General features: G+C 43.7%; 1 protein-coding gene across 1 annotated transcript in view; it reads right to left on the reverse strand.

Moving 5' to 3' along the window:
* The window catches only part of rasa3 (RAS p21 protein activator 3), a 154,046-nt gene that overhangs the window by 57,214 nt on the left and 70,365 nt on the right, over positions 1-26,467 (reverse strand). The window contains exons 2-3 of the mRNA XM_055636624.1: positions 17,010-17,127; positions 1,262-1,365 (exon numbers count right to left, since the gene is read on the reverse strand). Of these exons, the coding sequence (XP_055492599.1) occupies positions 1,262-1,365; positions 17,010-17,127 (222 nt within the window). The remainder of the gene's footprint in view (positions 1-1,261; positions 1,366-17,009; positions 17,128-26,467) is intronic.

Raw genomic sequence — 26,467 nt, forward strand, 5'->3', positions numbered from 1 at the left:
TCGTATTATTTGTTTGAATAAGGGTATTCACATAAATACTTCACTCCAAGAGCAGGATATCCTATGGTGAGTAACTTACCTCCTGACACCCAAAGTCCTTCCACTGTCTACAAGGGAGAAAGCAGGAGTGTGATGGAACATGCTCTACTTGGCTGGATGAGTACAACTCCAACAACTGTAAAGAGGCTCAACATCTTTCAGGACAAAGCAGCACACTCGATCCGCACCCCAGCAACCACTTTAAACATTCATTCCTTCCACTGCTGGTGCAGCGGTTGCAGTATGTACCAACAAAATAATATGCTGCAGTCACTCACTCAGGCTGCTGTAACAGCACCTCCCAAACCCTCAACCCCATACACCATGTCAAGCAGGTGCATAACAACTTCACCACCTCAGATTCCGGTCCAAGTCACTTGCTATCCTGATATGGAAACATATCACCTTCGTCATCAGTGGGTGTAAATCATGGAACTCTCTATCTGAGAGGAATGAGGGAGCACCTTCCGCAGAAGGTCTACAGTGTACTATTACAATCTCCGCTTTCTGCGAGACAGTGGGGGTGTCACTGTTAAGCGCTTGTTAAATATCTCTATTAACATTGTATTAACACGATGTGTCACCAATTGTGTATTGACCTTCAAGTGTTACTGAAGGTACTGAAGAAATACTGAAGAATTTCTTAAAGCTGTCTGATGTGGGTACAATTACCATTTGAACTAATTGGATGTATTGGTGGATGGGAAAGATTTAAACGGGTATCGGATTTAAATGGGTCAGGTCATTAAGGGCTCCGGTCGAACGGGTTTCCTGGCTGGCATGCAGGTAAGTCCCTCATTCACGATCACTCACGTTATTTAGTATTTTTTTCCCATCTCTCTCTCTCTCTCTCTCTCTCTCTCTCTCTAACCAACACTCTGTTTTATGGTTTCTGCAGACATGTGTCAATAGAGTATACTGACTTTACTCTAGAACGAGTATAAGAAATGTAAATCAAGACACAAAATGTTGGGGTAACTCAGCGGGACACGCAGCATCTCTGGGCCATGTCAACCTGAAACATCACCCATTCCTTCTCTCCAGAGATGCTGCTTGTACCGCTGAGATACTCCAGCATTTTGCATCTACGTTCAATTTAAATCAGCATCTGCAATTCTTTCCTACATATAAGAAATGCAAAGGTAAAATTCACTTGAGATGCCAGAGTGCCACAAACAACAGACCAAAGGCAAATTAACTACTCAGCAAAGGTTCCACTTACCAATAATTGAATCCCTCCGAAAGACATCTCTATCAAAAATATAAAACGATAGGTAGCGGAAGCTTCTTGGAATTTCACAATAGAAATCTTCACCATAAAACGGGCTGAAATGAGATATTATTCTTTCTTAGTTTACTTCAGCAATGGAAGATAAAAAACATGTTTTTTTAAATAAACAGACACCATTAGAAGTCTGACGTAGAGTCTGAAGAAGGGTCCCAACCCGAACCGTCACCTACCATGTTCACCTGAGATGCTACCTGACCCGCTGAGTTATTCCAGCACATTGTCTTTTTTTGTAAACTAGCGTATGCAGTCCCTTGTTTCTGTTAGAAAACTTTCAGATTGCAAGCAGTCAACAGGTTGTTGGTCAAGGTGGTGCCATGATGTCTAGATGTCAAGACCAACTCTTATCTGCCTGTACTTAATCTATATCTCTCCATTATCTGAATATCCTTGTGCCTATCTAATGCCCCTGTCCCACTTAGAAAACCTGAACGGAAACCTCTGGAGACTTTGCGCCCCACCCAAGGTTTCCGTGTGGTTCCCGGAGGTTGCAGGTGGTTGCCGGAGGTTGCAGGTAGTGGAAGCAGGTAGGGAGACTGACAAAAACCTCTGGGAACCGCACAGAAACCTTGGGTGGGGTGCAAAGTCTCCAGAGGTTTCCGTTCAGGTTTCCTAAGTGGGACGGGCATAAGTCTCTTAAATGCCACTGTCGTATCTGCCTCCACCACCACCTCCAGCAGTACGTTCGAGGTACTCATCCCCCGCTATGTAAAATAATTATCCCGCACATCTCCTTTGTCCTTCTCACCTTTAAACTATGCCCTTCAGTTTTTGATATTTCTATCCTGGGAAAAAGGTTTGGATGTCTATGCTGTCTATGTCTCATAATTTTACATACTATATATCATTATACATTAAATATCATTCCATTAAGTGTGAATAAACACAAAGTGAAAGACCAGAAGATAACTCTATGCAGATTAATGACACTGCCATGGGTAATTTGTACAGAATAAGACTGCAAGGAATATGGAAACAAGTTTGAAATGGCCACTTGCTGGAACATTTTTAGTTTAAATATACAGCAGCTGGAACCAGCTGCAAGGCAATTAATGTCAGCTTCTAGAGTCTGCAAGAAAAGTGTTGAGTTTGATGCTGCAAATTCAAAAATTACTCATAGATGTCAATGACTTGCTCAGTGCATTTGTTGTTTACATTACACCAGTAGGTTACAGAATGGTGGAGACAAAATGCACAATGGAATTGGCAGCAAACAGGTGACGGGTCAGAAAAGTCCATTCAGCCATACACACCCTCTCTCTAAAGCATTCACAAGGAAGCGGACATGCATTTCTGTCGAGTCTTTCACCTCCTCAGTATGCCCCAACGCTTTGCAGGCAATTATGCAGTGTACCAATGCAAGGCTTACAGCAGCACATTTGTACAAAGATAGTTCCCACAAATTACAATGACCAGAAATTCAGTTTTTCAGTGTTGGTCAAAGGAGATATATTGGTCAGAGCAACAGGAACATTAGTCTTGGCACTTGGTTGAAATATGTTTTGTGAGTTAACAGAGATGATTGAGGTTTTGTGAGGATTTTGACATTTTGGGTCAAGATTCTTCTTCAGATCAGCTTGAAGAAGAGTCCTGACCCAAAACTTCACCTATCCATGTTCTTCAAGGATGCTCCCTGGCCCACTGAATTACTCCTAAACACTTTTGTGTCTTCTTTTATAAACCAGCATCTGTAGTTCCTTGTTTCTAAACTAACTAACTAACCCAACCAACCAATTAACTACCCAACTAACTAACTCTTCATGGAATCAATAGTCCAAAAGATGTGGTAAATCCCAGTAAACATAAATTTAACACCAGTTGGAATACTGTGTCCGTTGTTGGACGCAAGACTAAAAGGACTCCCAGAGCTAGCAGAGAAGATTCATGGATATTCTCAATGTCTCCATGGCCCATGGCTGCTCAAAATTGACAGGGTGCACTCAGGATGGTACAGTGCATTCAGAAAGTATTCAGACCCCGTGACTTTGTTCACATTTTGTTACGTTACAGCCTAATTTAAAAATTGATTTAATTTTTTTTTTTTATCAACAATCTACACACAATACCCCAGAATGAAGATGCGTAAACAGGTGTTTAGAATTTTTGAAAAGTAATTAAAAATAAATAACTGAAATATCACAGTTACATAAGTATTCGGGCACTCGAAATTGAGCTTAGGTTCATCCTGTTTCCATTGATTATCCTTGAGATGTTTCTACAACTTGATTGGAGTCCACCAGTTGTAATTTAAATTGATTGGACATGATTTGGAAAGGCACACACCTGCCTATATAAGGTCCCACAGTTGACAGTGCATGTCACAGCAAAAGCCAAGCCATATCTGGATGATGGTGTGGTAAATTGGATTAGTAAGTATGCAGATGATACTAAGATAGGTGGGGTTGTGGATAATGAAGTAGATTTTCAAAGTCTACAGAGAGATTTATGCCAGTTGGAAGAGTGGGCTGAAAGATGGCAGATGGAGTTTAATGCTGATAAGTGTGAGGTGCTACATCTTGGCAGGACAAATCAAAATAGGACGTACATGGTAAATGGTAGGGAATTGAAGAATGCAGGTAAACAGAGGGATCTGGGAATAACTGTGCACAGTTCCCTGAAAGTGGAATCTCATGTAGATAGGTGGTAAAGAAAGCTTTTGGTGTGCTGGCCTTTATAAATCAGAGCATTGAGTATAGAAGTTGGGATGTAATGTTAAAATTGTACAAGGCCTTGGTGAGGCTAATTCTGGAGTATGGTGTACAATTTTGGTTGCCTAATTATAGGAAGGATGTCAACAAAATAGAGAGAGTACAGAGGAGATTTACTAGAATGTTGCCTGGGTTTCAGCAACTAAGTTACAGAGAAAGGTTGAACAAGTTAGGTCTTTATTCTTTGGAGCACAGAAGGTTAAGGGGGGACTTGATAGAGGTCTTTAAAATGATGAGAGGGATAGACAGAGTTGACGTGGAGAACCTTTTCCCACTGAGAGTAGGGAAGATTCAAACAAGAGGACATGACTTGAATATTAAGGGACAGAAGTTTAGGGGTAACATGAGGGGGAACTTCTTTACTCAGAGAGTGGTGGCTGTGTGGAATGAGCTTCCAGTGAAGGTGGTGGAGGCAGGTTTGTTTTTATCATTTAAAAATAAATTGGATAGGTATATGGACGGGAAAGGAATGGAGGGTTATGGTCTGAGCGCAGGTATATGGGACTAGGGGAGAATACGTGTTCGGCACGGACTAGAAGGGTCGAGATGGCCTGTTTCCGTGCTGTAATTGTTATATGGTTATATCATATGGTTATATGAAGACAAAGGAATTGTCCGTAGACCTCCAAGACATGAATGTGTCGAGATACAGATCTGGGGAAGGGTATAAACAATTTCTGCAGCATTGCAGGTCCTGAAGAGCTAAGTGGCCTCCATCAATTCTTAAATGGAAGAACTTTGGAACCACCAAGACTCTTCATAGACCTGGCCGCCCGGCCAAACTGAGCAATCGGGGGAGAAGGGCCTTGGTCAGGGAGGTGGCCAAGAACCTGATGGTCACTCTGACAGAGTTCCTCTGTGGAGATGGGAGAACCTTCTGGATGGACAAACATATCTGCAGCACTCAACCAATCAGGCCTTTATGGTAGAGTGGTCAGATGGAAGCCACTCCTCTGCAAAAGGCACATGACAGCCTGTTTGGAGTTTGCCAAAGACATGAGAAACAAGATTCTCTGGTCTGATGAAACTAAGATTTAACTCTTCGGTCTAAATGCCAAGCGTCACGTCTGGAGGAAACCAGGCACCCCTCTTCACCAGGCCAATACCATACCCATGTTGAAGCATGGTAGTGGCAGTATCATGCTGTGGGGATGTTTTTCAGTGGTAGGAACTGGGAATAGTCAGGATCGAGGGAAAGATGAACAGAGCAAAGTACAGAGAGATCCTTGATGAAAACCTGCTCCAGAGCGTTCTGGACCTCAGACTGGGGTGGAGGTTCACTTTCCATCAGGACAACGATCCTAAGCACACAGCCAAGACAACGCAGGAGTGGCTTCATGACAAGTCTATGAATGTCCTTGAGTGACCCAGCCAGAGCCTGGACTTGAACCCGATCGAACATCTCTGGAGGCACCTGAAAGTAGCTCCCCATCCAACCTGACAGAGCTTGAGAGGATCCGCAGAGAAGAATGTGAGAAATTACCCAAATACAGGTGCGCCAAGCTTGTAGCGTCATACCCAAGAAGATCGCTGCCAAAGGTGCCTCAACAAAGTACCGTGTAAAGGGTCTGAATACTTATGTAAATGTGTTATTTCTTTTTAATTACTTTGCAAACATTTCTAAACACCTGTTTTCACTTTTTTTATTATGGGGTATTGTGTGTAGATTGATGATAAAAAAAAGAATTTAATTAATTTTAGAATAAGGCTGTAACGTAACAAAATGTGGAAAAAGTGAAGGGGTCTGAATACTTTCTGAATGCACTGTTCAGAGTACCTTGAGCATCACGAGCCAGGAGCACACAGAGGTCCAGCATAAAATGGTGCAAGGCGCACACCACCTCACAAACTACTCGCCCACTTGGCCCACCTCCCGCACAATCTGTTATTCTGTTTGTGTATTGTACTTTAATGTTTTGTTTGGCATTACTTCAGATTGCACTGCAATCTTTTGCACGATTCTGCTGTTTTGCATTCATTGTTGTATCTATCGCTACTATGTATATGTTTGCTCCTGTGAGCTTCATGAGAAAGAGGAATTTTATTGTATCCTTGTGAGTATGACAAAGTACATCTGAATCTGTATCTGAGGTTACATTTTAATCAAATAACCTAAACGATTAATTTGAGTGCTCTTTTAAAGAGCTGGGTAGGCCTGACTGGCAGAATGGCTTGCTCCTCTGCAAAGCAAATCTACAATAGTGTGAGTATTCAGTTCTGGGGTAAAGGCATCGCTGACAATGCACCACTTGCTCCCATTCCCGTCGCTCCTGAACTGAAGGGCTTCTGTTTCAGAGTGGAAAAGTCAACCGAATCCTTGTGTGTCTGCAGCCAGGTCCGATACGGACTGCTCATTTACCCTCTCTAAAAGAACATTATTAGTGCATTTGTTAGGTATTAACATTAGGTAAGGTGACCAAAAGGTCAGGTCAAAGGGCTAACTTTTAATTAGCACCTTCTCGGAGAACTGAGAGGTAGAAATGCGGTAATAATTCTGACAAAATCTATTGGAGCATATCAACCTTGTGCCTCACAATACAACTTTATTGAACAAAGGGCCAGCCTTCAAATAAAAAGGGTCAGGTTCCTAAACACTGCTCGAAATTGCAACAAGCTGCAGCGAGGAATGTGATGTTTCAGAAGACTCCATGGGGAAACAAAAATCTAAATTTCTTACAAAATTCTTAAGGGGTTGGACAGGCTAGATGCAGGATGATTGTTCCCGATGTTGGGGAAGTCCAGAACAAGGGGTCACAGTTTAAGGATAAGGGGGAAATCTTTTAGGACCGAGATGAGGAAAACTTTTTTCACACAGAGAGTGGTGAATCTCTGGAATTCTCTGCCTCAGAAGGTAGTCGAGGCCAGTTCATTGGCTATATTTAAGAGTGAGTTCGATGTGGCCCTTGTGGCTAAAGGGATCAGGGGGTATGGAGAGAAGGCAGGTACAGGATACTGAGTTGGATGATCAGCCATGATCATATTGAATGGCGGTGCAGGCTCGAAGGGCCGAATGGCCTACTCCTGCACCTAATTTCTATGTTTCTAAAAGCATAATTTCTCCCTCTTCCATTTAGACCAGCCCCACATCTTTCAGAACAAGATGCCTGTAAGTTGAATACTTCGGCAGACGGAAGCACGGAGGGGATACTGGAGATTAATATATTTGTTCCATGGTTGACTATTAGAATGAGGCTTTTGTGCAGTTCACCATCTGGTTTTAATTTGATGCTATATGACACCAATTAATTAGCATCCATCACAAAGACGAGGCTAAGTTCGGGTGATTCAATAAACCACAGGTCCTACGTTACTTCAGAATTTTAAGAATCCCAACATAATGACTGTTGTTTTGGTCAGCATCAGGTCACAATGAGCCATCAGCTGCAGTAATGTATCCCCTTCCCCCCCCCCCACCAACAACTCCCTCCCTTCCCAGCCCTTAACCTGTTCTTAACCATATAACAATTACAGCAGGGAAACAGGCTTCTAGTCCGTGCCGAACATGTATTCTCACTTAGTCCCATCAACCTGCACTCAGACCATAACCCTCCATTCCTTTCCCGTCCATATAACTATCCAATTTATTTTTAAATGATAAAATCGAACCTCCCTCCACCACCTTCACTGGAAGCTCATTCCACACAGCTACCACTCTCTGAGTAAAGAAGTTCCCCCTCATGTTACCCCTAAACTTCTGTCCCTTAATTCTCAAGTCATGTCCTCTTGTTTGAATCTTCCCTACTCTCAGTGGGAAAAGCTTATCCACGTCAACTCTGTCTATCCCTCTCATCATTTTAAAGACCTCTATCAAGTCCCCCTTACCTTCCCCGCTCCAAAGAATAAAGAATAAAGACCTAACTTGTTCAACCTTTCTCTGTAACTTAGTTGCTGAAACCCAGGCAACATTCTAGTAAATCTCCTCTGTACTCTCTCTATTTTGTTGACATCCTTCCTATAATTAGGCGACCAAAATTGTACAGCATACTCCAGAACTCTTACTTCGCTCCTGCACCTAACCCCACAATCTCCACACTCTCACCCCTCAACATGACCTAACCTCCTGAACGCACCTCTTGTTCCCTCACTCTGCTGTTATCTCAACGCCTCCTCTCTCAGAGTGCCCTTTCTCTTTGAATCTCCCTCTCCCTGCCATATCCCACCCTATCCCTCTGATTGACATTGGGATCTTCCTGGCTCCTGATGCGAATGCAGAGCTCCCTCAGTGCTTTAGTCAACATTCCCCAACAAAACAATACAACCCATCAAAATAGATGAATTGGTTATACATCTCCTTGGCTGTTGCTGGGCTCTTTCTTTGCACCATAATCTGCCTCATTTGCCGAATAAGCACCTTACTCTTCCACAATCATGTACTGTGCGTGCATGGCTTTGACATACTCTGCTCAGCCAATACTACAGAAACCCTGTCCATGCAACTACCTCCCTCACTATCGTTTGATGTCAGAAGCTTAGTAAAGATGAGTCAACTAAATTGCTCCTCTCACCCAGCCCTATCCGTGATGGAAGGAGCTAAACAAACATAATGCGTTTCCCTGAGTAACATCCCCAGACCACACACATACCCATCCTTGTTCCACCCATTATCTACTGGCCCCTGTCTCACCATCGCCCTCCACCCTCTCCTCCTTATCCCTCTCCACTCTCAGTCCTGATGCAGGGTCTCAACCCAAGATGATTTTCTCTCAGATTTTGTTCAACCCGCTGAGTTTCTACAGAGTTAGTTTTTTTGCCCACACTCATCTCTTGGATTACCTTGCGATCACTGACCTTGTCATGATACCTGACTGGACACTGGAATAGGAAAAGGCCATTCAGCCCTTTGGGTCTGCTCTACCATTGACTGACATTCAGAATGGTCTGTATATAAACTCAATCTCCCCACCTTACTCTGTAATCTTTAATCCCACTACACTATGTAAAACCAACAATTCCTGTCATGACATTCTCAATTAATCCCCATGCTCAGCAAACTTTTGAGGGAGGAAGTTCCAGATTCCCACTACCCCTTGTGTGAGCTAGAGCTTGCTGACATCACCCCTGAAAGTCTGGCTCTATTTTTAAGCTTCTGTCTGTATGTTCTGGGCCCACAACCCACACCATAAACAGTTTCACTCGTTCAACCCAGGCAAATCTTTCAATCCCCCTTTAATCTTCTACACTCAAGGGAACACAAGCCCAATGTGCACACGTGGACTTAATTGATTAACTCTGTAAACCCTGGGGGCTGTAGGGGAATAAAGTGGATTGAAATTCTGAGCCCTGCTTGACAGAAATATTCCGGTCACTGAGATTGCTGGCTTACAGCCACTGTTCATCACTATTCACTCACAGCAATCATCGGCAACAACAACAAAAACTGCTCTCAGCAGGTCTTCACACAGATTTCAGTTTTGTGTGCATGATTAAAAAAACAGTGAGACAATCTCACTTTAGTTTCCCAATAGAAAACAAACAAAAAGAACTTTGAATGTTCAATTGGCGGAGCTGAAGATGTAATGCCTCTTTATATGTTAGTCAAGGGAAACTCTTGTTCAAACGCTGGCTCTGAAATATCTTATCGGAAGGAAGAGTGACAAGCAAAATCCCTGGTTTCATTCATTAAAGCCTCTAATGCTCAACTGCAAAGATTTGAAGCTGAACAACAAATGGGTGATCAAGGACATTTAAAATGCAAGGGCTTAGATCGAGCTGCTTAATGCATGAAGTTGGCTCAAGGCAATCATTTAAAGCTGAATGGTGGGACACCTTCCAAATCTCCCCCAATGCTCTGAGCATAGCAGATGCTAGGATAGCTCCAGACTCCATCAGCTGAGGCATCAACAAAGCTTGTTTGTGCCTTTCAACTCCAATGTCGTACTCTGTCTGCATACCTGTTGAAACAGTAGATTAGTCATTCAACAGCTAAATTAACAATAAGACTTGAGCATTCTGGATGTAGAAATAGGATTGTTGGGCGGCTCCATGATTTCAAACAGAAAATTATTTCAAACAGGGCAGCACAGTGGTGCAGCGGTGGAGTTGCTGCCTTACAGCGCCAGAGACCCGGGTTCTATCCTGACTATGGGTGCTTGTCTGTACGGAGTTTGTATGTTCTTCACATGACCTGTGTGGGTATTCCCCGGGAGCTCCGGTTTTCTCCCACACTCCAAAGATGTACACGTTTGTAAGGTAATTGGCTTGGTAAAATTATAAATTATCCCTAATGTGTGTAGGATGTAGTGTCAATGTGCGGGTATCGCCCCTGGTCAACGCAGACTTGATGGGCCGAAGGGCCTCCGCGCTGTATCGCTAAACTAAACTAAACTAACTGAGCTTCTAGACTGCGTTCCCAGCAGGTAAGGTGGGGTTAACCATTTGCTTTCTCAGGAGAGCTGCTCCAGTTTCTTTGTGGGGCTGAATTTCATCAACACCGACTGCTCTAATTGTGTAGCCACCTTGATGTACCAACTTCTCCCAAGTTCAAGCTACAATAATAAAATTTGACACTAAGTCACATAAGATGATGTTGGGGGTATTGTCAAAAGTTAAGTTTTAAGGAGAAGAGTAAAGTTGGTGATTTTGGGAGGGAATTCTAGTCATAGAAATTCCGTAGCTAAATGCTCCTTCCCCAATAGGGGGTAGACAAAAATGCTGGAGACTCAACGGATGAGGCAGCATCTATGGAGCGATGTAAATATGCGACGTTTCGGGTCGAGACTCTTATTCAGAATATGGGGAGTGATTAAAATCAGCGATGATTCAGCATCTGTCTCTTTGTGGATGACACAGCTCGTCTATGACATTCTTTGAGCTGGTACTGAACAAGAAAATATTAGTTTATTTTCTCTTTAATTTCTTATGTTCTTTTCATGTCTCACTGGGAATTAGTCAGCTGAGAATGGGTAGGGCTGTGCATGCAGGTTTGATGGATTAATGGCTCCTGCAATTATAAACGACCATACTTAAAACTATCAATCACTCCAAGGCGAGGTGGGAAGTGGAAGCAGTGGGACGTAAAGCCCATGGTCATAGTGGCTGTCGGATTCACACCTCAGGTGATTTTACAGGTACTCGTCTGTAAAAAAACATTGACCATATACACTGCCAATGCCTGAAGCTCTGAGTTTTGATTAGGAGTCAGTAAAGTGGCCTACTCCCCCTTCACCTGCTTTACTTTTGAAGGGATGGGAATTATCTGTTGCTAATAAATATATTCTCTCAGCAGGTGCCACATCTCATTATCAACTCTATGTCAATGCGTTTTGTGTTCAAGTCCAGAAACAAATCATTCATATAGCATGACACAACAACTAAGTGCATAACTAAGAAATCCCATGGCATCACTATGAAGAGCGGCCTTGCAGTCTGTCGAGATTATTTTCTGTTTCTGGTGTTGGGGTGTGTGGTGGGGGGGGGGGGGGTGGGGTGTTGTGCTAATATTTGTCTCTCATTGGTTCCTGAGGCCGCAACGAGGAGCGGCCTCCAACATGACGGGGACTCAGGTGACTCACCGTTGCCGTCGCGGAGCTGGCTGAGGTATTGTGCACAGACTGGCCAGCCCCGGCTCCCTGGAGAGAGACTCCTGCAACGGAGAATCTCTCCCGCCCTTCTGAAAAATGCCCCGCGCGGCTTCCAAACTTTCAAATTACCTTGGTTGGCCGCGGGACAATCGCTATGAAGCGGGGGGCTTTTGATATCGCAGTGGAGAGATAAGTTTTTTTTGGAGACTGATTATGTTTTAGCATTTCGTTTGGACCTCCATGTTTGACTCTTGACTCATTGTGCACAGAGTAACTTTGTTACTTGGTTGTAGGTACAAAGTAAAATATGCAATTGCTTTAAAAATCTCTGCAAGGTACTCAGCTGGGTGGCAAAGTAAACTGCATGTATTCCTCAACATCCCATTCAATTTACCACCACACTTGAAAAGCCCATTCGATCCCTTCGCCAACCACACATTCTCCTCTCATCATCAATGGTCGATTTGACTAACATTTACGCTTGGTCAGCCAAGGCTTGCAGGATTTCCCGTTTGCTGTCCATTTTAACCTCCCTTTCCATTCCCATACTGATCGTTCTGGCCTGGGCCGCCCGCCTACATTGCCAGGCTGAGGCCATTTGCATTCTATTTTACCACCTCACTTGGAAAGCTCATGCTATTCCTTCACCAACCACACATTCTCCTTTCTAAACACAAACCCATGACGCTAAGGGCTAATCTCAAACATATTACCAGCAATCAAATTATATGGTTCTCGGAGGATTTTAATCAGTCAAATGCGCTCAGAAATGCTTATGCCAAACTAGTTATGATGAAGATAGAATCTCTGAGGTTCCTCTGATCCAAACCAACTTCCACAAAGATCAAACTTAGATAAAATCACCTCAATGTTTAGTGTTCTCCAATTAAGAGGTAATTCTGTTTAATCAGACTATTTGGAAGGATTAGATTATGTGTTGACTGACAGGAATGTTCTGAACGGGCCAAGCAATGACTCAGGAGATGCACCATTGCTCCTGAATCAGAAGACTGTTGTTTCAGGATCACCTCCTGAGATCTGACAAAGAAAAACTAAGCTCACGTAAACGCAATACTGAGACGTAGGGAGAACACGCAAACATAGACAACACTTGAGGTAGGGATCGATCCTGGGTCTGTGGTGGCGTTGTAGGGTGGCAGCTCTGACAGCTGTGCCACTGTCATATTCCTGTTTGTGGAATGTTGCTGTGCGAGGACTCATCCCTAATACATCTCACTGTCTAATAGGTGCTTTGGGAGTTTTCGGAACTGTAGAAATGCAAGTCCTCCTTCCTGCCATCTTTCTTTCTGAACCAAATTAGATTCTCAACGATACATCACTTGCAACTGTGTGTGTGTGTGTGTGTGTGTGTGTGTGTGTGTGTGTGTGTGTGTGTGTGTGTGTGTGTGTGTGTGTGTGTGTGTGTGTGTGTGTGTGTGTGTGTGTGTGTGTGTGTGTGTGTGTGTGTGTGTGTGTGTGTGTGTGTGTGTGTGTGTGTGTGTGTGTGTGTGTGTGTGTGTGTGTGGTCAGTCAGTCAGTCAGTCAGTCAGTCAGTCAGTCAGTCAGTCAGTCAGTCAGTCAGTCAGTCAGTCAGTCAGTCAGTCAGTCAGTCAGTCATCCGCTTAATTCCTATCTTCTTCCAAAAGCTAGGCCACAGCCTTCCCATTTTCACACATCCTATTCACTGTTTTCCCCTGGGGACGATAAACATTTTCCCATCGCTTTTCCATCTATATTTCAGAACTTTTAGATCCTTGAAATTAAAAAAACGGCCCAAACTCACCCATTTTGAGAAAAAAAAAATCCGAATGACATCACAATGCATTCGCGAGGCAGGACGGGACACTCTGGGAGGGAGAGACACTCCAGCGCTCGTGGTCCGGTGCCCGGCACCCGAGTGATGTCACAATTCACACGCAAGGCAAGACGGGACACTCTAGGAGGGAGGGACACTCCAACACACGCGGTGAACGAGGAGTGGCGGCGGTTGCCGGCCGCCCGGTGCCTGGTGGGGAGGCAGCTGCCACGGGCCGAGCCTGGCGACTGGGCCTGGGCTGGAGCCGAGCCTGGAGCTGGAGCAAGGGCTGAGCCCGGGGCTTGGGATGGGGCAGAGATAGAAGCCACCGGTGGAACCAAGGACGAGCCTGGGTCCAAGATCAGGGATGGTGAAGTCGTAACCTGCACTGGAGCCCAGGCGGCGGCTGAGCTAACGGCTGGAGGCTGCCGCTGGAACCAAGGATGAGCCTGGGTCTACAGCCAGGGCCGGGTCGAGTACGAGAACCAGGCCGAGTTCCAGGCCCTGGCTCTGCTCTACAACCTGGGTAGGCCCTGAGGCAGGGAATGGGAGGAGGATGAGGGAAATGAGGAGGAGGGAGGAGGGAGACCCCGCGGTAGGGTACCCCGCCTCCCTCTCCCCCCTCTCCCCCTCTACCGCCCCCCCTCCCTCTCTGCCCCTCCCTCCCTATCCCCCTTCCCCTCCTACTCCCCTCCCTCTCCCCTCTACCCCTCCCTCTCTCTCCCACCTCTCCCTCTCTATCCCCCTCGTCTCCCCTCTACCCCCTCCCCCCCTCTCTACTCCCACTCTATCCCCGCCCCTCTCTCCCACTCTACCCCCCTCCCTCTCTACCCCATCCCCTCCCTCTCTACCCCATATCCCAGTTCCATGCCTCTCTACCCCTGGATTACGTTCTCCCTCTCTTCCCCCTCAGAATGCCTGCTCTAACAGGGACCCCATATCCCAATTCCTTCTCTGCCCCTCTCCCATTTTTCCACTCTCCTCCCCTCTGAGCTGCTCCCCCATACGCTCCTGCCCTCCCTCCTCTACCCCATCGGAGGCCCCTCCCTGTCTACCCCTCCCTCTCTACCCTGATTGAGTGGGACTGAGGCATTACCCTGCCAAGGTGCTCTTTTTGTTTATATGCTCATACCCTGAGCTGAATTCTTTGGGTTATTTTTGCAGCCATCACATGATTAGTATATTTAAGAGCTATGTGGTTTTTTAAACCCTTTCAAGATGTATTACTAGAGTAGCACCCCAGGGAGCATTTTAGTTCATGGCTGAGCTCAAATGTTTCAATATTCAGGCATGTAACAGAGTAGCACCCCCAGGGATCAAAAAAAACTCTCAAATGTGTAGAGAGGTAGAGAGGTGGGTCCATGGGGCAGTGTCACCTGGTAGAGTTCCAACGGGTAACGACCCTGGCAGGGGTAAAAGTGGGCAGTGCCCCCTTTATGCAGATTTTTTTTGATAATTGTACCTTGAAATGACACCGTTTTCTTGCCTGTTTACCCTTAATTTATACTATTATTTTTTAAATTGTACCTTAAAATAACACATTTTACTTGCTTATCACTTAATTTACACAGAAAATTTGAAATAATCATACCTTAAAATGACCCCAACTCCTTGCTTGTTTACACATGTCATATTGAACATATTTTATATTACACCTACACCTACTTGTAACATGATACCTGTTCCTTGTTTGTTTACTCTAATTAGAGAGAAATATCCTTTACATAGGAAATTTTAAATATTTTTTTGATAATTATACCTTCAAATGACACCATTTCCTTGCTTGTTTACCCTTAATTTATACTGTAATTTTTTTGAATCGGGTAAAAAAAAAACATTGTTGCGTCTGTGACATACAGACTCTTGAATACTTTTGTTTTTCAAATGTACGTAACTCTGTGCTTCCCGCCCCAACCCCGGTAGGTAGGCCTAGGGGACAGAGGAAAACCGCTACTCTACGAGTACTAGCCGTAGAGATGCGCATGCAAAGACAGTCAGCCCGCACCCGCGTACATGCTTTCCAGTAAAATCGACTCAGCGGATTTCCACACACTCAACCATCGGCGCATCGGCTCACTGTCTCGCGGAAAGCCATTTATAGTGGAGATTTAGAGATTTTTTTTAATTACCGAATTTCTAAATCTGCGGAAATCCGCGGATCGGCAAAGAAATCTCATGCCTGATTATTAACGTTAATTACCTAGAGGAGGTAATGAATAACTGGCAAGAAAATAAAATGGGGAAGGCGGCTCAACCATGACTAACGATGGAAATCATGGATAGTGTTAAATCAAATGAAGAGGCATATAAATTGGCCAGAGGAAGCATCAAACCGTAGGTTTGGAAGAAATTTAAAACTCAACAGAGGAGGACAAAAGGGTTAATTAAGAAGTGGAAAAAAGAGCATGAAAGAAAGCTTGTGGTGAATGTAAAAACTGACTCTAAAAGCTTCTTTAGATATGTTAAAAGGAAAAGATTAGTGAAGACAAATGTAGGTACCTTACAATCAGAGACAGGTGAATTTATAATGGAAAACAAGGAAATGGCAGAACAGTTAAACGAGTACTTTTGTTCTGTCTTCACGAAGGAAGACACAAGCAATCTCCCAGAAATACTAGGGACCGAGGATCTAGTGGATGAACTGAAGGGAATCCACATTAGTCAGGAAATGGGGGTATTGGGTAAACTGTTGGGTCTGAAGGCAGATAAATCCCCAGGTCCAAATGGTCTGCATCCCAGAGTACTCAAGGGGGTGGCCTTACAAATCGTGGATGCATTGGTGACTCAACTCTGGATCAGTTCCTGTGGATTCCTGTGGTAGCCAATGTACTTCCACTTTTTAAGAAAGGAGGGAGTGAGAAAATGGCAAATTATAGTCCAGTTAGCCATATCGGCAGTGGGAAAGATGCTTGAGTCGATTATTAAAGATGTTATAGTGGCGTATTTGGAAAGCAGCGACAGGATCGGTCAAAGTCAGCATGGATTTATTAAGGGGAAATCATGCTTGACTAATCTGGAATTTTTTGCGGATGTAACAAGTAGAATGGATAAGGGAGAGCCAGTAGACTGTGGTGTATCTGGACTTTAAAAAAGCCTTTGACAAGGTTCCCCACAAGAGATTAGTGTGCAAAATTAGAGCACATGGTATTGAGGGTAGGGCATTGTGACAATGCCATTGTCACGGATAGAAAACTGGGTGGCAGCCAGGAAGCAAAGAGCAGGAATTAACGAGCCCTTTTACAGAATGGCAGGCAGTGACTAGTGGGGTGCTGCAAGGCTCGGTGCTGGGACTGCAGCTAATTACAATATATATTAATGATTTAGATGAAGGGATTAAAAGTAACATTAGCAAATTTGCAGATGACATAAAGCTGGGTGGTAGTGTGAGCTGCAATGAGGCTGCTTTGAGGCTGCAGGATGACTTGGATAGGTTGGGTGAGCGGGCAGATGCATGGCAGATGCAGTATAATGTTGATAAATGTGAGGTTATCCACTTTGGTGGCAAGAACAGGAAGGTAGATTATTATCTGAATGGCGTCTGATTAGGAAAAGGGTGCAATGAGACCTGGGATAACATCAAGGCAAAAATATTTTCATATCATCAGACTAGCCAAACTATTGAGGTAAATTTAAAATTCAGTAATGGAAAATACATCTACCATAAGGATTTCTCCACTATTTTGGTCCGAAACACCTCCTCTTGATCCAGATTGACTGTGCAGTAGCAGTCCCTCATCTTATTTGGCCCTGGGTAAGGAGGCATGTTTTTTGCTTCTCCTGCAAGGCAAGAATAAAAACAGGTAATTGGCATTGAAATCAAAACTAAAGCAACCCGTTTGAACTCTTAACACTAACTACCTTCAGAAAAGTTGCATGTTGCAGATTACCTTTCTCAGCCCTTCAGGGTTACATGTAACGTTCTACTATTATTGTATGTTTAATATATAACAAGTCTCCAGGCTAAAGAAGCAATAATTAAACTAAATCTAACACTAATACACCAAGAGGATACACTAGGTCAATTATTTGAAAACTAGAACAAGGATATAATTTCTTTTTGAATTGAAAGGAGAAGAACGGAGTGAGCTGGAGAGGTTTGTGAGGGGAATCCAGAGCAGAGATCCCAACAGTCAAGGGCATTGCCGTCAATGGCAGTGCAACCAAAAATTAGGGTTAATCCTAGGCTTGAATTAGAGATCTATAACGACCATTTCACACCAAGTGAAGTGTAGAAAGGAACTGCAGGTGTTAGTTTATCGTGAGGAAAAGAATAGATGACATTTCCCGATTTGAAACGTCACCCATCCCTTTTCTCCAGAGTTGCTGCCTAACCCGCTGATTTCCTCCAGCACTTTGCGTCTACCTTTACACCCAGTGAAGTTGGTTACAAGTCAACTGCTGTTGTAAGGCAGGTGATGAGAGAGCCAATTTGTGCACAACAAGCTCCCATTAAAAGCTAGTGTGTTTAATTAACTGAGGAGATCCCTTTTTTGAATTATGCAAGGGATCTTCTACATTGACCTGCATACTTCCTTTCAGTCTGAAGGAAAACTAACCCTTCCTTATTATTTACTGCTTCTTGTTATTTAACTAATGTTCTGGATCGTCGAATGGCATCTGGTCCCGCAAGGTTAAGTAGGAGGGAGGCCTTGACAGCGTCGGGTTCATTTTGGTGTGCAATGTTCATGTAGTGTCGGTAATCAACTTCAAACGTGGCCCAACGTTCGCCGATATCCGCATCAAAGACAAATGGGTCAGGCTTTCGACAAGAAGAGGCCATCATAAAGCAAAATAAAAACTCACAAAAAAGATAAAAGAAACCCGATATACAGAAGGAGTGAATCAAACCACTTCTGACGCCATGTAGATATACACCAGACACAGTATGTGATTCAAGTTCATCTTTAATCAGCACTGAGACTTTAACAGCATGAAGGATGGTTGGTTGTCAGTACATCCTAGCTGCTCGAACTGGACCGTGCTGGAAGCAAGTGTTAGTATAAGTGTTACGGTGGGGTGGAGTTAGTGATGCTGGCTTGTGTGTGATTGGTTGACATGCATCATCAATCTACACCATCCATGCTGTTGGATGGTTAACTAACTGCATCGGAAACATGTACTTAATTTCTTCCCCTCTACAACTTTTGTTCCAATGGCACACCCAGATGGGTCTGTGTTTCATTGTGTCAGATGAAGCAAGACACTGCAAGACACAAGAATAGAGCCATCAACTGAGTCTTCCTTACCCTCTTTGGGAGAGAATTCCAAAGATTCGCCATGTCCTGGGTGAAGAGGTTTCTCATTACAGCACAAACGTCTGTCTGGATTATGTGAGGGACTCCAAAGAGTTGCTTGAACCACTGGTTTTATAGTGGGATGTGCCATTGAAACAACCACTGGACAGGGGAAGAAATTAAGTACATGTTTCCTATGCAGCTAGGTAACCATCGAGCAGCGTGGATAGAAAATTGGCTAAATAACGGGAAGCACGGTGGCACAGCAGTAGAGTTGCTGCCTTACAATGCCTGAGACCTGGGTTCAATCCTGACTATGGGTGCTTGTCTGCACCAAGTTTGTATGTTCTCCCCTTGGGTTTTCCCCGGGATCTCTGGATTCATCCCACACTCCACAGACGCACAGGTTTGTAGGTTAATTGGCTTGGTATAATTGTAAATTGCCCCTAGCGTATGTAGGATAGTATTAATAACCATATAACCATATAACCATATAACAATTACAGCACGGAAACAGGCCATCTCGGCCCTACAAGTCCATGCCGAACAAATTTTTTTTCCCCTTAGTCCCACCTGCCTGCACTCGTACCATAACCCTCCATTCCCTTCTCATCCATATGCCTATCCAATTTATTTTTAAATGATACCAATGAACCTGCCTCCACCACTTCCACTGGGAGCTCATTCCACACCGCCACCACTCTCTGCGTAAAGAAGTTCCCCCTCATATTACCCCTAAACTTCTGTCCCTTAATTCTGAAGTCATGTCCTCTTGTTTGAATCTTCCCTATTCTCAAAGGGAAAAGCTTGTCCACATCAACTCTGTCTATCCCTCTCATCATTTTAAAGACCTCTATCAGGTCCCCCCTTAACCTTCTTCGCTCCAGAGAATAAAGACCTAACTTATTCAACCTATCTCTGTAACTTAGTTGTTGAAACCCAGGCAACATTCTAGTAAATCTCCTCTGTGCTCTCTCTATTTTTGTTGACATCCTTCCTATAATTTGGCGACCAAAATTGTACACCATACTCCAGATTTGGTCTCACCAATGCCTTGTACAATTTTAACATTACATCCCAGCTTCTATACTCAATGCTCTGATTTATAAAGGCTAGCATACCAAAAGCTTTCTTTACCACCCTATCTATATGAGATTCCACCTTCAAGGAACTATGCACGGTTATACCCAGATCCCTCTGTTCAACTGTATTCTTCAATTCCCTACCATTTACCATGTACGTCCTATTTTGATTTGTCCTGCCAAGGTGTAGCACCTCACATTTATCAGCATTAAAATCCATCTGCCATCTTTTCAGCCCATTTTTCCAAATGGCCTAAATCACTCTGTAGACTTTGGAAATCCTCTTCATTATCCACAACACCCCCTATCTTGGTATCATCTGCATACTTACTAATCCAATTTACCACATCTTCATCCAGATCATTGATGTACATGACAAACAACAAAGGACCCAACACAGATCCCTGAGGCACCCCACTAGTCACCTGCCTCCAACCCGATAAACAGCCATCCACCATTGCCCTCTGGCTTCTCCCACTGTTGAATCCATCTTGCTATTCCTGCATTTATACCCAACAGTTGAACCTTCTTAACCAATCTTCCACGAGGAACCTTGTCAAATGCTTTACTAAAGTCCATATACACAACATCCACTGCTTTACCCTCATCAATTTCCCTAGTAACCTCTTCAAAAAATTCAAGAAGATTAGTCAAACATGACCTTCCAGGCACAAATCCATGTTGACTGTTCCTAATCAGACCCTGTTTATCTAGATGCTTATATATATTGTCTCTAAGTATCTTTTCCATTAATTTGCCCACCACTGAAGTCAAACTAACAGGTCTATAATTGCTAGGTTTACTCTTAGAACCCTTTTTAAACAATGGAACAACATGCGCAGTACGCCAATCCTCGGGGACTATTCCCGTTTCTAATGACATTTGAAATATTTCTGTCATAGCCCCGGCTATTTCTACACTAACTTCCCTCAATGTCCTAGGGAATATCCTGTCAGGACCTGGAGACTTATCCACTTTTATATTTTTCAAAAGTGTCAGTACTTCTTTTACTTTGAACCTCATAGTATCCATAGCTACTCTACTAGTTTCCCTTACCTCACATAATTCCATATCCTTCTCCTTGGTGAATACCGAAGAAAAAAAATTGTTCAATATCTTCCCCATCTCTTTTGGCTCTGCAGATAGCTGTCCACTCTGTCTCTCCAATGGACCAATTTTATCCCTCCTTATCCTTTTGCTATTAATATAGCTGTAGAAACCCTTTGGATTGACTTTCACCTTACTTGCCAAAGCAACCTCATATCTTCTTTTAGCTTTTCTAATTTCTTTCTTAAGATTCTTTTTACATTCCTTATACTCCTCAAGCACCTCATTTACTTCATGCTGCCTATAATTATTGTAGATCTCCCTCTTTTTCCGAACAAGATGTCCAATTTCCCTTGAAAACCAGGGCTCTTTCCAATTTTACTGTTTCCTTTCAACCGAACAGGAACATAAAGATTCTGTACTCTTAAAATTTCCCCTTTAAATGTCCTCCATTTCTCTTCTACATCTTTCCCATAAAACAAAATGTCCCAGTTCACTCCTTTTAAATCATCTCGCATCGCATCAAAGTTAGCCTTTCTCCAATCAAAAATCTCAACCCTAGGTCCAGTTCTGACCCTCTCCATAGTTATATTGAAACTAATGGTATTGTGATCTAATGGTAATGTGCGGGAATCTCAGGTTGGCGTGGACTCAGTGGGCCTGTTTCAGCCCTTTATCTCTAAACCAAACTAAACAATGAACAATAAAGAGGGGTCAGTTTTTTTTTCAGACTGAAAGGATGTATATAGTAGTTTCTCAGGAACTGGTACAGCTTTTCTTCACATTGGAGTTGGGTGTAAAGACACAATTTTCAAATATGCATGGTAAAGCCTAGAGACATAGTGAGAGGAGGACAATAATTGATTCAAAGAGATATAATGAAATGGCAGACAGTGGCAGATGAAATAGAATGCTGAGGAATATGAAGTGCTACATTTAAAGTGATGATCTGGGATATATATGAACAGCCTGTTGAAGGTGGCAGCACATGGTGAAAAAGAAGTTAAAAAAACATACAGGCTCCTGGAGTTTATAAATAAACGTATTGTGCAAGAGTCAGGAAGTCAACGTGGGCATTATAGAACACTGGCTAGACAACAACTGGAATATTGCTCGAGTTCCAGTTGTCACACTTTACATTTTGTGAAGACTTTAAAATTATTGCAAGGATGAGGAATTTCAAGACTGGAGAAATTGTAACTAGTTGGAGACTGTGGAGATCCAATGCTTGGGCCAAAGATATTCACAACATGTACAAACAATTTGGGTGAGGGAGACCAAATACATTTCTAAGTTTTCTCATGACTCTAAACTTGGTAACATTATGAGTACATGATGAGGATATTAGGAGTTTTCCAGGGGATATTGATAAACTGAGTGAGTGGCAGATGGAATATAATGTGGAAAAACCCGAGGTTATCTGGTTTGGTACAAACTGTATAGGGTGATTTCACGAAAGGTCACTGGATCATAGATCCTCACCCACGTGACCGCAAAATCCAACTGGGGTACAAACGTCACTTCCAGTACATGTTACTGATGCTGAAAACGCGTACTTTCAAACCTGTTAAAAACCGCGAAAACGGCCCGTTTTTGAGCTATAAATAACTGTGCCAGTCGGGGTGACCGCGAGGCACAGCTATCTTACTTTAGCGTCCAGAAGATAAAGAAAAACGAGGGTAAAGACAAGAGAGCGCTGAAGGGGAAATAACAGCGGAAGTTGTTGGCCGTGCAGATATAAAGATTGAAAATATTGGGAATTATCGTGTTTGCTCACTGCATTTCATCAAAACTAAGGCATTTTTGATGTTTTGATGAAATGCAGTGAGCAAACGCGATAATTCCCGATATTTTCGATCTTTATATCTGCATGGCCAACAACTTCCGCTGTTATTTTCCCTTCAGCGCTCTCTTGTCTTTACCTTCGTTTTTCTTTATCTTCTGGACGCTAAAGTTAGTTTTGTTTAGAAATACAGCGTGCAAACAAGCCCTTCGGCCGACTGAGTTTGTGGATCAGTGATCACCCGTACATTAGTTCTACCCTACACACTAGGGACAATTTATAGAAGCTAATTAATCTACAAATTTGCAAATCTTTGGGATGTGGGAGGAAAAAACTGGTGTGGTCACAGGGAGAACGTTCAAATTCCATACAGACAGCACTTGCAGTCAGGATTGAACCCACGTTTCTGGCGTTGTAATGCAGCAGCTCCACCTCTACGGCCTTCCAAAGTGCAGCACTCCCTCAATATTGCCCCTCCCAAAGTGCAGCACTCTCTCCACTCAGCCCCTTCCACAGTGAGACCTCCCTCAATGCTGCCCCATCCTACAATGAGACTCTCCCTCAACATTGCCCCTCCCATAGTGCAGCACGCCCTCAGGAGTGTTCCTCCACAGTGCAGCATAGCCAGCATAGCCTCAGGACTAGAGACCCAGCAAACTACAATGACAATAAAACTTTCTAGTAGTTCACAGGTCTGGAATGCACTACCATAGTACAGGCAGATTTCACAGGAAGATCTTTCTGAAAGGACAGAACCTGCAGGGATGTGGGGAGAGGGTATGGGAGTGGTGATAGCTGGATAGAGCTACATAGAGGCAGTATCCTCTCGATGGGCTGAATTCTGCTGATTGTGCCAAAGAGAAACACTACCCCTTTGTGTCAACTAATCACTGTATAGTTAGATAACCGCAGGCCATTGTGAAGTATCTGTAACTATCATGAAAATAATAGCTGGTTAACTTAACACAAGTTTCTTTGCAAAGCTTGTTTCAATTACCAGAGCTCCTCCCTCTGAAAATGAGGTGGCTCTGGTTTCAAGGCTCACTTCACCAATTAAACCTGAGCACTTCATTACAATGCTGAGGAGTTGTTACAGGTAAACAGCCTTTCAGGTGAACACTGAGAATCACATTGCACTGTCTGAGGGAGACACGTTTTACGGTGTCCCCACCAACAATCATCCATCAACCATTGTGGAGATACTCAGTTAGAAAGATGCCAGTTTCATTATCACAGAACAGCTTCCTGCACTGAATCCAACTTGGCACTCTCTAACCCCGAGGGAGTTTTGCACTGTCAGCGAATCCATGCTAAGGGAGCACCGTATCGTGGGAGGGGCAGTACGGAGGGAGCACCTCCCACCGCACTGTGGGAGGGGGTGTACTGAGGCAGCGCTGTACTGTACGAAGGGCAGTGATAAGGAAGCGCCGAAATGCGGGAAAGGTAGTGCTAAGTGAGGGATATTTCTGACAGAAAGTCACATCATGGGATGCACAATGCTGGGAGCGTGTCACACTATGGGAGGAGCAGTATTTAGTGGAGCATCGCACTGTAGAAGGGGCAGTACTGAGGGAGCACTACACCATGAAAGGGTGAGTACTGAGGGAGTGCTGCACTGTCAGAGGGACACTGCCCATTTGAAGAAGCAATATTAAGCAGGTGCTGCATTGTTTGAGCTGCCTTCTTACAAATGAGACGCTAAACCAGGTCCCATCCACCTTCTCAGTTGGACAAAAATTATCCTGCAGTAGACCAGTAGAGTTCTCACCACTGCCAATATTTCTTCCACAATCTCTATCGCTAGAGCAGGAAGTCTGACCACTATGGGTGACGCTTTGGGTCAGGACCCTTCTTCAGGATGTTTCTGGAGTCTGCTGGGTGCAGATAAGTGCCATCCTACAGCGTGACGGCTTGCCAGCAATTCTCCTGAGAAATGTCTTCTCTGTGCACACTCACAGGGTGCCAGATGCAGGAACATCTGGCCTCAACAGCAAGTGGAGGGGGGGGGAGGAAGGGGTCTGCAAAGTGAACTGAACTGAACTGAACTGAACGTTACAGCAGGCCATTACTGTTATCAAGCATTGGTGTGGTTTCACTAAAAGGACACGCTGTTTCAAAGACTTCAACTATTTTTAAAATTAATTTGCATTTAAATATTTTTAACAGCATTTTTAAAGTAATTATAACTATTTATATATATTTCAATTGTGTCAGAATATCCCCGATCGTCAGTCTCACAGCCCAGAGGGACTGATTAAAGTAGTTTTGATGCTGAGCTAATTTGGCGTGTATAAGCGCCACTCCCCAAACGTAAAATGTTGCCAGAGAGCTTGCCTGACAAACAGTACAGTAATTACACCTATAACAGACAGTTTCTGGCTTTGATTTGTCCTTTTGCGAACCTTACATTCATTTATTCTTTGTATCTTTTCATGTCTCTAGTTTCTCTCTCCCCTGACTCTCAGCCTGAAGAAGGGTCTTGACTCGAAATGTCACCTACTCCTTCCCTCCTGAGATACTGCTCGACCCGCTGAGTTACTCCAGCAATTTGCACCTATCTATTTCTGAACACCTCCCCTCCCTGCCACCCACCCCATTCTTTCCCACAACAACCCCCAAGAGAAAGGCCTTTAGGCTCCATCAATTTCAACATCTGGTTTTGAGGCTCCCAGCCACTTAACCTTGAACTGAGAGTTGCACTGCACATAGGGATGGTGCAAGCAGAAACTAACTCATTTTAGAGGGATTCGAGTGTCTGGGACCTCCCAGCCTCTGGGACTATAGGGAAAACTTCCTGTGCGGGGAAAAAAACACACAGATACAAAGGGAAAACAGATAAATGGCAGAAAAGAAACAAGGAAAAATAAAGACAGAAAGATACATTGAGGGAAAATACCATGAGAGAAAATAAACAGAGAAAGAGAGAGGAAGAGAGAACGAGAAACAGATAAATGTGTAGAGAGTGGTTAGAGCTCAAAACCTAGGAGAATCTCCCAGATTTGAAGCAAATATTTAGTTTCTTCTCAGCCTGGCCAAGTTACCACTTGAGCAGAAACTACAATAAAATGGTCCCACGGATGTACCTAAAGTGAAGTCTTGGAATTCCAAATCCCAATAGGCACAGAGACAAATCTTGAGACAATACGGTTTCACTTCAAGAAGTAACAGTGTTACATGTTGAAAAACACATCTAATACTTTGTAAGGTTCTCATTACCATTGAATGAGCTGCTTTTCATCATGAAGACTGAGCATCTGTCATTCTGAATGCAAGTCAATTTACAACATCAGAAATCTACAGCTCAGGCAGAGCAGAAGCAATGACAGATCATGACTCAGAAATAGAGGTCTGGAACAGCTGCATGATTTCAGACTTCAGGATTTCCACTGAGAACAGGGCACAATTCATCTCCACTTCGTTTCAAAGTAAACAAGAATGGGGAACAGGAACCAAGACAGCGTGGATCAGGGAGAAGTTTGACAAGGTAACGGGACAAAAACTGCACTAACTTCAATAGGCATCAACCATATAATAACCAATAACCATATAACAATTACAGCATGGAAACAGGCCATCTCGGCCCTTCTAGTCCATGCCGAACAGTTATTCTCCCCATGTCCCATCTACCTGCACTATATACCATATCAAGTGCTCGTGTAACTCAGCAGGTCAGGCAGCATCTCTGGAGAATATGGATAGATGACGTTTCGGGTCAAGACCTTTCTTTAGTATCGACCAGACACATCACTTAACTGTGTTCTCCTGAGATGCTGTCTGACCTTCTGAGTTACTCTAGCACTTTGTGTCCTTTAGTGTATTAACATGCATCTACAGTTCTTTGTTTCTACTTTTCTTTAATAGGCATCACTTGCTCACCCATTCCTACTCCAACTCAAAATACGTATGTTTTGTTATTAACGATAGACACAAAGTACTGGAGTAACAGCGGATCAGGCAGCATCTCTGGAGAA

Source organism: Leucoraja erinacea, chromosome 6 (assembly GCF_028641065.1).
Source record: "Leucoraja erinacea ecotype New England chromosome 6, Leri_hhj_1, whole genome shotgun sequence".
NCBI classification, from domain to species: Eukaryota; Metazoa; Chordata; class Chondrichthyes; order Rajiformes; family Rajidae; genus Leucoraja; species Leucoraja erinaceus.